The 13638-nt window shown below is 36.7% G+C and overlaps 1 protein-coding gene across 1 annotated transcript; it reads left to right on the top strand.

The window, feature by feature from the left end:
- Positions 1–11690: 11690 nt before the first annotated feature.
- On the top strand, positions 11691–12860 carry LOC149218192 (uncharacterized). Its single transcript, XM_089386504.1, has one exon. It carries the CDS (start codon positions 11691–11693, stop codon positions 12858–12860), a length of 1170 nt encoding a protein of 389 aa, XP_089242630.1.
- The last annotated feature ends 778 nt before the right edge of the window (positions 12861–13638 follow it).

The raw sequence follows: 13638 nt of genomic DNA, 5'->3' as shown, positions 1-13638 counted from the left end.
ATCACTTCCTTCAATACGAAGGGTTTACCAGACTCCCTCTCAAAGGAAATGGTACCGATACCGGTCACACTGTATCTACCATCATCGCCCATCTCGATGTGCACTCCAAGATCTTTCTCCTCCAGATCAGAAAACAAATCTCGATCTCCTGTCATGTGAAAAGATGCACCACTGTCCAAGAACCATACCGATCCCATCACATTGAAACCAAGCATGCGATCAATGAAAAATCAAGCTCAAACTGCGAGGCTAGAGCCTCCCCTGCTGCAGATCCAACATCTTGCTTGTTCTTCTTCTTCTGCGGACAATTAGTGGCATAATGTTTGTGCTGGTGACAGTGAAAGCACTTCACCTTGGACATGTCCTGCTTCTTGCCTTTCGCACCAGACTGAGAAGCTTTCTTGCTCTTCCCTTTCTTTGCTTTGGTAGCCAAAGTGCAATTTTCTTCATCAGTTCCCTTTGATGAAGATTCGTCCCTGGTATTCCGCCTGATCTCCTCCTGCACAAGATCTGACCAAAGTCTCTCCCATCCTGGCAATTTCTCCCGACCATTGACAGTGTCCTGATAGGAATGCCAACTCTTCGGAAGACCAAGGAGAGCCAAGCTCACCAAGTCCTCATCATCAACAGTAACCCCCACACTTCCTAGCTCATCCCGACACTGAGTGAACTTCGTGAGATACTTGGGCATATTGTCTCCCTTCTCACATTTGATGTTTCTGAGTTTATCCTTGAGTGCCAGCTTCCTTTGATCGCTCTTTCTTTGGAATAGATCTGTTAACGCTTTCCACATCAAGTATGGAGAATCCTTTCCATGTAGGTTGGACACAATGTGATCCTTCACGCCCTCCAACAAAATCCTTCGACACTTTGCTATCTTCTTTTGCCAAGCATCAACCTGTGCAGCATCAATAGGCTTTGGGACCTCAGCCTCTATGAACTCCTTCAGCCCATTATCATCCAACACTGCCTCCATCCTGTCCTTCCATGCAATATAGTTCAAGTTGCCCTCAAGAGCATACTCCAATCGCAATCCATTGAAAGACATTGCCACGCTGATAACAAGAAAACACTGCTGCAAATTCGAATTCCACCAGCTCCAAACTCAACCGCCTTCGATCTAGAATTCGTGAGAACAAAGTATTTCTCGTACAGAGATTGACTGTATGGGCTTCTACCGGATATCTCACCTTCCAGAGGAAGGATGAATCCAGAGGCTACCTGGTCTGATTACAGACTCTGCCTGAAGAAATAAGATGTAAACACTTTCTGAATAATAGATCTGATGATCAACAGCTCTGATACCATGTAGAAATTTTGAATAATATGACACTTATTCACAGAGATTATCCTGATTATACACTATTACAGAATACATGCATAATACATAACCTCCTCTACGTTGATCATCAGTTTAGCAACATTAAAAAACAATGAAACATCAATCACATGCACACATTAACACAGTATGTATCCCGGGGAAAGCTTACAGTTGAAAACCCCACACTATCTGTATATTAATGATTGAGAACATGTAACAATACGTAGTACAATACTCCTCACAAGTACTCAGTACTATCTCCACCTGTTACACACAAAACTAGCTTAGATCTGAACAAGTCACAGGTTCAAATCTCCTCTACTGCTTTGCCTGCCTCCACTGCACAATGCTTGAGAATCACTCACACTGGGAATCACGTGAGCACAGGCTATAATGCCCTGTATTGGCCTCATTGCGTAGTCTTCATTGGCATAACTCAATCCCATTGATTGTGCAAGATCTCATGCACAACTATAGTCACAACTGATAGCAATCTCAACCTCTAACACCTATCTCCACTGAACTGTACATGCACTGACATGTAACTGAGTTAACTGATGTATTCTTTAGTTGCTTTATGAGTTAATAATTATTTACACAACTCATCATTAGTCTATTTGCAGTTAGACTAATTACAACTAGTTCAACCAAGTCAAACTGAACACAACTCCATCAACTCCACATCCAACTCCACCAAACTCAACTGCTTGAGTTCTAACTGAAGTCCTGCATGCAATAGCTCAACTGACCCACAAAGAAAGCGTATTTCCTTCTGATAGCTGCATGTGCCACATCTGTAGCTCAAACTGAAGTGCTCCAAGAGGATAAGGTAAAGTTTATAGTCTAGATATTATTATGAGACAATAATATTTGACTTTTCTATTTTTAGCCTGGCAGTCTAAAAATAGACTTTGATCACACCATTGTGAACCAGAAATAGAAGTCCATCTATTTTTCCCAACATGACCAATCATCCATAAACAACACACTGCAACTCATAGACCATGATCCATATGTCTAAAAATATACATAGTCTAAAAATAGATTTTGCGCCATAATTTCCCTGCGGGCCCACTTAGTGAAGGCGACTCCTTTCCACTAAGCTCCATCATCTTGTTGCATTCTCAACAGTTTGTTCTTGGAATTAAGAAACTTAATGATTTCATTGGCCTTCTCTGGTTTGCTACCAATTTCTCCCTTAACTTTTTGAATAGCTTTGGTTGCTTCCTTGATTAAATCCTTCTGCTCAAAGATGACTTGGATGGATGGACAAATATCATTAACAGAGTTAAGGATATTGGCCCACAACTGTTGCTTCGCTTGGGCAAGTGGTTCTTTCAATGTCAATTCTTTCTCTAACTTTTATATTCTCTCTGTCAATCTGCTTGACTTCTATGTTTCATCCTTATGCATGATTTGAACTAGCTTCTTTTCATCCTCTAGACTTTTCATTTGATCTTTAAGTCTATTTATTTCATTTGTTTGGATGGACATATCCTGCATAGATTTGATTAATTTACATGCTTCATCACGAGGATGAGCTGCTGGTGTAAATGATTCTGTAACTGATGTAGTTGTTGATGTAGTGGAAAGTGTTGTAGTTACTGGAACTGCTGAAATAGAAGGAGCTGTTGTAGTAACTGTAGGAATAACAGTTACAGGGATTGATTCCATGCTGGCCTTTTTCTCCTGCACTAATTTATCCATCTCATTTTCCATTTCTGTTAATTGAGCAGTTAAATGAAGAATGAAGTTCATCGTCTCATATTTTTGGTATTAATTCTCTAGAACTTCCTTGGTCTGTGGATGTTCAGTAGGAGGAAATTTTAGCTGCTTCTTCAATGCAACAATGTCTGCATTCTTTTTCTTAATGAGTTCTTCTGCACCTTTGACATTCTTTGGATCATATCCCACTTCAATAACCAAGCCTTCTAGTGATTTAATTATGTTATCCTTTGCTTGTGAGGATGCCTTCTCTAGTTTTAACTATGCTTTGATATTCTCTAGAGAATTTTGTAGTTGTTGTACACTCATAGCTTTGTTGGTCATAGTTGAGTATAACATTTCTCCTGCTTGCTTATGAAATTCTATTTGGTCTATAGGATGAACATCTTTGGTAGGAATCTCATAATCTGTCCTTTTGTAATCTGCTGATGACTTAGGATGTTGTACTGTGGGTTGCAAAAAGGCCATCTGCATTTTTCCTTTCTTATAATCAAACGTAGAAAGTAATCTATTATGGCTGCCATGAGTCTACTTCAAGTACTGTGAATATATTTCAGCTTTTTTTTCTTTATTTTTTGCCTTAATATCTTGTATCCCCCTTTGATGTCTATTTCTTTGTCCATTGGTTCACTTGAACAAGGGATTTCAACACTATCCTGCTTCTGGATGATCTGAGCACTAGAAGTTGGAGGTTGATGAGTTTCCTTTGAAACTAATGGAAGTGCATTTTATTTAATTACAGTGTCTGTATCAATGATCTCAATTGCATCATTTACTTCTTCTTGCTCATTTACTGGATTCAACTTTGTTGTTTTTCTATACATAATTTCAAATTTATTATCTGTTGTATCTTTGTTTGAGCAAGAACCTTCTTCTCTAGTCCTTTTTTCATTTCTATCTTGTAGGGTTGGAGTATGTAGAATGGAACTAGTATCCATCTGCTCCTCCATATCCAGTAAGGTGTTTTCCAACCACTCCGACTGGTTGGCATATCTTTCAATCTCTGGCTTGAACTCATGCAAGAAAAGGCTTAATCTAAACTTGAGTCTCAGTTTGTTTATGACACCCAAACGATCATACTGCCATTTGAAACTATCACTAAACTTCATTTCTTGTAAACATCTTTCTGCTTCCTCTCCAGCCTCCCTATTATTACAGATAAAAGGACCAAGCTGCTTCTTAATTTTAAACTATGTTTTCTTCTTGGCTGATAGAAAATTAACATCATCTAAATTTATTATCTGCTTGATGTATTCTAGTGCAAATATCCTCATGGGGAGATATTTGGGCAGCTTATATGGAGTGAGTTGAAATCCATACACCCTAGCTTTAGTGTAGTTCTAGTATAAATACCAGTCTCTTGTTCTACTGTGTTTGGACAACTGTAAAACTTTCTTTATTTCATCACTGACCCTGGGTTGATTGTTAATGCTTAGCATGTTAACCATTAGGTGAAAAAATGAATCAATGAAATCCTTGTAGCTGAAATTAGTGGAATATTTTTGGATTAAGGGTGTCCAAAAGATAACAGATCTAGGATTTCTTTTAGTGTCCAGTTTTTGGATGTTAATCGTAAAGCTTTATAATGGGAAATATAGAAACATATGGAACAATACTAAAGAGTATTTGAATACTCTTTCATCTGACAATCTGATCAATTGATCATTGATTCTGTCTGCTAAGAATTGGACAAAATTGAAAGTTGTAGCTGGAGGGTTGCCTGGGCAAAAAATAGAAAGGAAGCCAGGTATAGGCTCATCTACATGTTCATCAGTGGTATATACTAGAATACAGGACATAGTGGTTACAATCTATCTGGCTCTCTCAGAGAAAATGGTGGCGGAATATGGAGGGTTGTCTGTAGGAACTTGGACCTTTTCTAGGAGGAAAGTCTGAAAAATTTGGGATCTCTTAGGAAGGTCCAGCTTTAGGTACAGATCAATTAGGTTTTCAATAGAAAATGGGGCTTCATTAGGCTTTGGCTGGATCTGCAACATTTCATTTATTGATCCTGCAGTGATTGTGAACAAATTTTGCTGGTTAGGAGAGACTATGGCTCTTTGACTCAGGAAATAACAAAGTTGGCATAGCTGGATAATTTCAGGGAACTGGTATACCTGTGGGAACATGTATTTGGGTAAATTTGACTCCTATAGCTAAATATCATCATTTTGGTTGAGGAATTTATCTTTGCTCCAGCAGTGGAGTTTTAACAGATTGTTAGGGTGGGCTGTGTCTTTGATCTGGAAATCTTTATCGGCCAATGGGAGGTGATCAATATCTAGGTGAGGAGTTTGCAGGAGTTTTGCATCCAGAATGCTTTGGGAAGCCATAGATTTGTTTATTTTATTCAATTGATCACTGTCTGGCTTAATAAGTAGGCTTAGGAGCTATGGAATATTATGAAAAGATGAATACAATCTGCAAAAAGGGTTTTGGATGCAACATTGGATTTATTTAGGCCGGCAAGGATTTTAATTTCATTTAATTTGATTCATCCTATTAGAAATACTGTGAAAAGCTTAAGTACAGGCCTTCGACACTTCAGGAATACCTGGAAAATGAAGCTTTGGTATGTGGAAGGGTTCTCTAGGGGTAGCGGAGGCTTTCTGTGACACCAATGGTCTTTATAATGCTTCAAATTTGGAGTCTACAACTTCTTCTAGTAAAAAATGGCTTAAAATAGTTCAGCAGATCTTCTGGTCTTTAGAATAGGTCAGTAGAGGTTCTTTTCTGCAATTACTATCAGAATAATAGTGAAAATATGGGAACGGGTGGCTACTTTCGTTTTTAACCAATAGTGGTTAATATTTGGGCTCAGGGTTAAATTTAGACATCAAGGCAGTTTCATCTGACATGAAGAGGCGGTAAGGTGGTTTATCGCACCGCTTTAGAGTGGTAGGGTGGTATTATTTTGGAGGATGAGATATAATTTGGGGTTGCCACGTAATAGAAAGGTGGGCGGGGGAAACTGCTTATCTCGTGTGCTTTTGGGATGTTAAAAGTCGGACGTCAAAGCGTGCGATATGGAATGCAAGCCATTGGATCTGGAGGTGGGCGATCGGACGGTTATCGGGTGGCAGAGTTGTGAGAGATGAGTCGGGGCATGGGGTTGGGTTAATTAGAAAGGTGAAGATTAATATATTATTTTAATTATAACTAGTTTTTAATTAAATTAAATATATGGAGGGGTAGAGGTTAATTAAGCGAGGTTAATATGATGGCGGGAGTTAATGAAATGGTATGCAGGGGAAATCTACTAGGGATATGAGTTAGAAAGGTATCGGGGAGGGTTTTTCAGTGGGGCCCGATACATTTTAATTTATTTAAACTTAGGATAAGGGGGTTTCAGTGGGTTTTAAAGGAAATGTGTAGGGGAGGGTGTAAAATAAAGGGAAAAGGGGTTATTTTACAAGGGAAAATGAGATGAAATAAGGGAAAAGGTAAAATGAAGGGGAAGGGATATTTTTGCAAGGGGTAAATGAATTTGGAAGGAAGTTAGTAATATGAAATAAACCAATTGATGCTTTCCATGCCTTGTGAAAACTACTTCTGCCTACCCATCATTTACCCTAACATTTTTCTTTATTTATTGGGTGCATTTGAGCTTGCTGGCCCTTCATTTTTTTTTCTTTTGTAAGCAAACTATCTAATTATAACCTTATGACTTTCCAATGGCTCATATTAAACTGTTGAGCTCATTATTATTCTCTACCTAACTAATGATCTGCCAAGATTAAACAGTTTGGCTATTTTCTATCTATCAGCATGAAATTTAAAGCATGAATGAATCAAGATTAAACTATCTGACCATCATGGATTGTGGAATTTTTGACAAGATGCACACAATATTATTTTGCAAAGTAAAGTAAAAAGTAGTGGCATTTGAATTTGCATCACTTTCAGAATCTTTTTTTTTTAATCTTTTTTTGTGGGGTTTATACTTTATACTCTTTTTTGATCTTTTTCTTTTATTAATCCTTTGATTTTTCTTTTAGGACTTCACCCTCTTTACATTTTTTATTTTTAATATGGGAAAACATTTTGCAGAAAGAAAAAGTATGTACAATATTACAAGACTAATCATAGTTAATTCAAAATTATGAATCCTATTATTATAGGACCCTAATAGATCTGATTGTTGCAGCGGCGACAGAACCCCAACTACTATATCTGATTTGGAAAATAAGATAATGGGCGATATTCAGAGAGTCGATGGAACTATGGTATCAAAGGACTGTCAGGTGCTACATATCGCAATATACATAAGGTCTAACAATAGTACTCAGGCCAATATTTCAAGGCACTAACTAAGGAGGATCAATCGTACCCTTAGCCATACTACCTGACTACCTTATCGTACGCACGAGTAATCTCCCTGAGTGTTGTTCTGAGTGTACTATAGCAGCAATACAACCGATGGTTTATCTAAAGCGAGGTTTCAGGTGAGCCTAGGGGGCTTTCGATATACCCAGAGGGTATGTGGAAGGCAGTCCGTGCGCAGTTCTGTCTAATGCGCTACTACTCGAAGGGGTACCAACAGGGTTTACAAGGGAGTGCAACAAGCATGACCACCTCTTGTATTTCCTACATCCATGCCTCCCCAAATCTGCAAGTTTATGCGCTTAATGACAAATCCCATGTCTTAAAGACGTCAGAACACGTCCATAGCCTAAAAAAAATCTGCCAAAAATGGAGGTACCACCGGCCCTAGAAAGTGCTTTGATACCACTTGTTATGCTCTTGACCTGCAAGAAATTCTAGAATAGCAAATATGCGAAAAAATACAACCCAGAACACAAAACAAAATAAGAAAAACATCAAGTATTTTATTATTCAGAGATGAAAGCAATGTTCACTTGCCTCGTCGAGGGGGAAACCTCCAACAAAGCAGAGCTTTATTACAAAATAAGATTCGATATTTCTCAATGGGGAGTCTCTATCCTTTATATAGGATTCATACATACAATACCATGGGTCATTACCATGGTTCTCTCAATGCCATCTATCTAATACCATGGCCCGTTTGCAACTAACTATGGTCCCTTTCTTAAATGTGGGTTGACTCTTTAACTGACTATAACTATGACTTGACCCTATTACATAAATAAAGGGGTTAGGGTTTGACCATAACGATCCCCCTTTGTTATTTATGGCAACGTTCTCCTCATATGCTACTCCACCTGTCATTGGAAACAATCTACTCATATCTTTCTCCCCCTATCATTATGTTGCTCTCCCTATCATCATATTACTCTCTATGTCATATGCTCCCCCTTTGACATCAATAGCAAAGGGATTCTCTTATGGGATGCAAGAGACATGACCCCAATCTTTTGACAAAGATATTCAAATGCTTGTCAACGTAGGGGTTTTGTGAAGATATCTGCAATTTTCTCCTTGGTGTTGACATACTCCATTTCGATGTTTTTCTTTACAACTTGTTCTTGAAGGAATTAATACTTAAGTTTGATATGTTTTGTCTTTGAATTCATGACTGGATTCTTAATGAGTTTGATTGCACTGGTGTTGTCACAGTAGATGGTGATAGGCTGATTTATTTCTATGTTTCCATCCTTCAAGGCTTCCTTCATCCATAGGATTTGTGTACAGCAATTTGTTATTGCTATATATTTGGCTTCAACTACGGAGAGAGATATGGATGATTGTTTCTTGCTAAGCTAAGATACAAGAAAAATTCCCAAGAAGAATTAATTCCCACTGGTACTATTTTGATCATCAGTGCTTCTTGCCCAATCTAAATCAGTATATGCTTTCAAGGTAAGATTTTTGCTCTTAGGGTACCATAATCCAAAATCAAGATGGAGTTTGAGATGGTTCCTATTGATTTACTAACTCTTTTTGTTATTTTGAAACATATTCTTCTAGATCTCCAAGGATAGGATCTTCTCCATTGTTTTCAACTTCTTTTTCAGGAAAGGCTACATCAATATTTACATCAATACTTTCAACTATTTTTCACAACCAATTGTTGTCGCATTTGTAGGTCTTACTTCTTGTAGAGTATCCAAGAAAGATTCCTTCATCAACCCGAGAATAAAACTTTCCTAGTGAGTCATCATTGATCTTCATAAAATACTTACTTCCAAATATTATGAAATATTTCACTAAGGTATGTATTCCTTTCCATAATTCATATGGATTTTTGTCAATATTCATCTAGGGTTGTGCCATGTTTATAATATATACTACTACCCCAACTACTTCTCTCCAAAATTTGGGCTATAAATCGGCTGCTAATAACAATGTTCTTGTAGTCTCTTGTATGGATCTGTTATTTTTTTCAACCTCTCCAGTTTGTTGTGGTGTTGTAGCAACATATATTTCCCTCTTGATTCCATGTTTCTCATAGAATTCATTGAATTCCCCTGAGTTAAATTATACACCTCTACTTGTCCTTAAACATTTGATCTTTGACTCACTTTCATTTTCAATTGCTAATTGAATTTTTTTAAACATTCTAGTGCTTCTGACATAAATCTGATGAAAATTACCCACATCATTGTAGTATAATCATTTATGAATAATATAAAGTACCTTTCTCCTTGAAGAGATGGAGTTCTGTTTGGTCCGCACAAATCTACATGAATGATTTCTAAAGGCTTTAATGATGAGCATTTCTTTGTCTTGAAGCTGGTCCTTGTTTTCTTTCCATGTTGAAATGGTGCACAAATAGCCTTTTCAGGTTTGAAATTTGATATATACCTCACTTCTTAAGTTTTGATTATATTCACCAAATTATCAAAGTTTAGATGTCCCAATCACTTGTGCCATAACACTAGTACAAATGGGGCCAAAATTCGATGGTTATTTGTTAGATTTTCAACATGTTGTAATTAGCTATCCAACACATTAGAGCCAAGAAACTCGTCGCTAGCATTGTGTTGAATAATAGACACTTTCTTAAGCATTAGATTTTTGATGATAGGGCGCCAAATAGTCGAAGACAAAAGTGGCCAAAAATGCCTTTAAAAATCCGATTCTTTAAGGTTGGCTTTGCGACACCCACATGCATCAGATATGCGACAGGAAAAATGTCAGTTTCAACACCCACCTTCTTCATATAAGCGAAGATAAAACATCGAATATCGTTTTCCTTAGATGGAAAAATGGTGACGCTTTAACATGAGATATTCGACACCTTATTACTCTAGTCCGACGGTTCGTTCCGTATTTATGGAGTAGCATGTCCAACGATTAAGCGTCGGATATGCAATGTTAAAATAATTTTGTATGATGGAAGTGTTATATTCAACAGTTTCCACGTATCATCAAAGATCCGATGGGTTTATGTGCATTAAAAAATATATAGAATTTGACGGTTTCATGATCAAGATTTAGAAGAATATTATTTCCTTTATCCACCCCTTGAGGTTGTGGTTATATGAAGTATGCATATAATTATAGGGAACATGAATATTTGTTAATGTCTTTGAATTAGTTTAAGTTTCTTCCAGAAGCATAATCTTTGCTCCCTTGTTCAAAGGAAACAAAGTGTCCACAAACATAAGTTTATCTAAATATTTCCTAATTAATTTTATTCTTTGTGGATTTATAAACTCCACTTCTTTCTCTATAGTTGACTTGTAGCGATTTGAACTACCTCTGTCCAAGGCTTTTTATTAGTTAAATTTTCTTTCTATGAATCAAGACATGAGGCTACAGGAAAACATGATAGAATTCTAAGGTTAAAAATAATCTAATGTGGATCATATTTCCATTTCACATCTTATTCAAATGGGAATCCTTTGTCAGTTTTCAACAATAAGAATAACTACCATTTCATTAGTGGTAAAGAAAAACATTTTAGTAGGAATAATGAAATTTGATTTTCTACCTTTAGAAACAAAATGTATACTATCTAAATGAATTCTTTGTTTCATATATTCAAGTGAAAATTTCTGGTTGCTAGATACACTAGTAATCTATATCGTTTGACCTCTTATCCATATATTCATATTATAATATATCATTTTTTCAAGATACCAATTCTCACATTTGAATTGAGAATTCATATGTAAGAGAAATTTATATTATTAGAAATTATAGGAGGAGGTTCATCATAAGTTAAAGAGTAAAAAATGAACATAATCCACCTATAGGAATCTGATATTTTTTTTTCTTCATATATTAAGGCTTGCATCCATTCAAAAGATAATCTATTTCCCCTTAGCTATTATTTCTTTTATAGGCCTCATGATTAAAAATGAGTTGATTATTGTGCTATAATTAAATATACTAAGTATGTATGTTACCTAAACATCATTTTTTATTTATTTTTTTATTTTTTATGAAATTTCCTCGAGAGGAAGGCTCAATAGTTAAATTTTGTGAAACTAAGAAGTTTATGCAAAAATCCCAGTATGACAACATCAACACTAGTAGCATCATCATAACCTAGAATAATTCTAATCATAGATATTAAGCCCTTTACTGATTATTTGAAAATATTTCTTTGTAAAGGAAATTTAATCTCTGGTAACACATTCCCTTCCATAAGATAGGGATGGACCCTTGGGTAGGATGTAATGAAAAATATGCTCTATCCCCTGGGTTAATCAGACACTTAGGAAGTAAGACCATTATCACCTTAAATCAGGTGGAAAAGGAGGGTCACTCATCTATGTGGGGACAAGCTTGGAAAGATGGGGAAGACCTAGAGTTGAATCATAGATGGTGGAATGAATGGAACTCACATATCCAAGAACTCACCCGATCAAATGTCAGGCTAAAAGACAGTCCGGATTCACTGATATGGGCTCACGGCAAAACTGGAGAGTACACTCCAAAATGTGGATATAAATTTATTATGTCTAGGAAGGGTTGGGGAGATCTCGAATGGTGGTCGAAGCATCTCTGGAAGCTCAAATGTCTGGCCAAGGCCAGACTTTTCTTCTGGTGTTTATTAAAAAGAAAAATTCCAACTTGGGACATTCTTCAGTCAAGGTACATGCACGGTCCCGGGAGATGTACATTATGCAAATCTGAAGCGGAATCTATTAACCATCTTTTCCTAAATTTCACTGAAACAAAAAAGATATGGGGGGAGGTAGAGAAATTGTTGAACAAAAAGGCTGAATGGGGCAGTGGGACCTTGGAAGAGGCCTGGGCAAAATGGTGGCATCAATTCCCTGATGGGAACATGAGAAATCTTCCTCTTATTATCTGTTGGGGGGTTTGGATTGCTAGAAACAGGTGTATTTTTCAGGACAAGGAAACTCCGGTATCTGTCACTGCTATTCAATGTGTTTCTATTTATTCGTCCATCCCTGATCCAGAAGTAAAAAAATCTCAAGCCCAAATTAAGGCTGTTAACATCAAAGAGGGCATCCCCTGGGCTTTCTTTGACGGAGCATCTCAAAACAACAGGGCAGGAGCTGGTATTGTCATCCATATTAACGCAAATCATATTCTCAAAGCCTCAGTTGGCTTAGGGACAGGAACAAACAATTTCGATGAATTGTCAGCATTGAGGCTTCTCCTCTGTTGGCTCATACAAAGAAACATCTTCACAATTCAGATCTTTGGAGACTCTCTTAATGTTATAAACTGGGTTAATGGAAAAAGCTTATGCAAAAATCAAATTCTGAAACCTTTTCTGGAAGAACTGCAGGTATTAAAAACATCTTTTAACAGTTTTTCCTTATGTCACATCTACAGGGACAGCAATGATTCAGCGGACAGGCTTTCTAAGGAAGGTCTGCAGCAGAATATGGGAGTCTGGAAAATAGTTGAAGACCGTCAGGGACAGATTCATACATCTGATCAGCCACCCCATGCATATCATCAATGACATGTTTTGTTTACTTTTCTTTTTCAGCTACAGTTTTTACTACTCAGACTTTATACTTGTATCTAAAAGTGTTGGAAAAACTATGTTTTTTTTCCATGGACATTATGATCACATACTTTTTGTAAGGGTTGTTTTCCTCTTTTCTATTGAGGAGACCCACTATACGATGGTTTTTGGGATGCCCTCTTGAAGGAGGGGATGTTTTTTCTCTTAGCTGAACAATGCATAACAACTGATATAATATGTTTTGCAGCTATCCTTTTTGAGGTCAGATGGTCCAAATGGCAGAAAGGACGTCTCTTTTTTTATTGCATGAGCAGTCAAATAGTAGCAACTGAAATGCTCACAGCATATGCAATGTAACTTTTTATTTCCTTAATAAAAAGTTCGCTTTTTCTTCGGAAAAAAATAAATAAATAAAAAAACACATTCCCTTCCATAATCAAGCTTAATAAAAACTATTTTTTCTAGCTTTTAGTTGGGGTTTCAAAATTCCTTTCAATGTTTTCCTCCTCTATACTCTGTTAACCTTCTTTCAAACCTAATATTTCTATGATATCTAGTTTCTTTCAAAGATAAAATTTTATGGGAGATCTAGCTTTATTTTACTATAATATGAATTTCATTATAAAACTTTGGAATTAACTGGATAAAATCGAGGAAAGGGAAGGTTCTAGGTACCAGGGCCTATGGCATCCTACTTAACGCATATAGGGAAAATTTATAACATATTGGGGAAGATATAAAGGGATTTGTTAGGAAGAGTCTTTGGGGTTTT

This window comes from Pinus tabuliformis, chromosome Q (assembly GCF_031772625.1).
Source record: "Pinus tabuliformis cultivar Carrire ecotype Pingquan chromosome Q, CPIR1, whole genome shotgun sequence".
Lineage (NCBI taxonomy): Eukaryota > Viridiplantae > Streptophyta > Pinopsida > Pinales > Pinaceae > Pinus > Pinus tabuliformis.
The sequence above is the reverse complement of the archived record's forward strand: the minus strand, read 5'-3'. Positions and strand labels throughout refer to the sequence as shown.

Bases quoted from the DNA above. Each gene is read 5' to 3' on its own strand.
- LOC149218192 (XM_089386504.1), top strand. From the start codon at position 11,691: ATGTGGGGACAAGCTTGGAAAGATGGGGAAGACCTAGAGTTGAATCAT.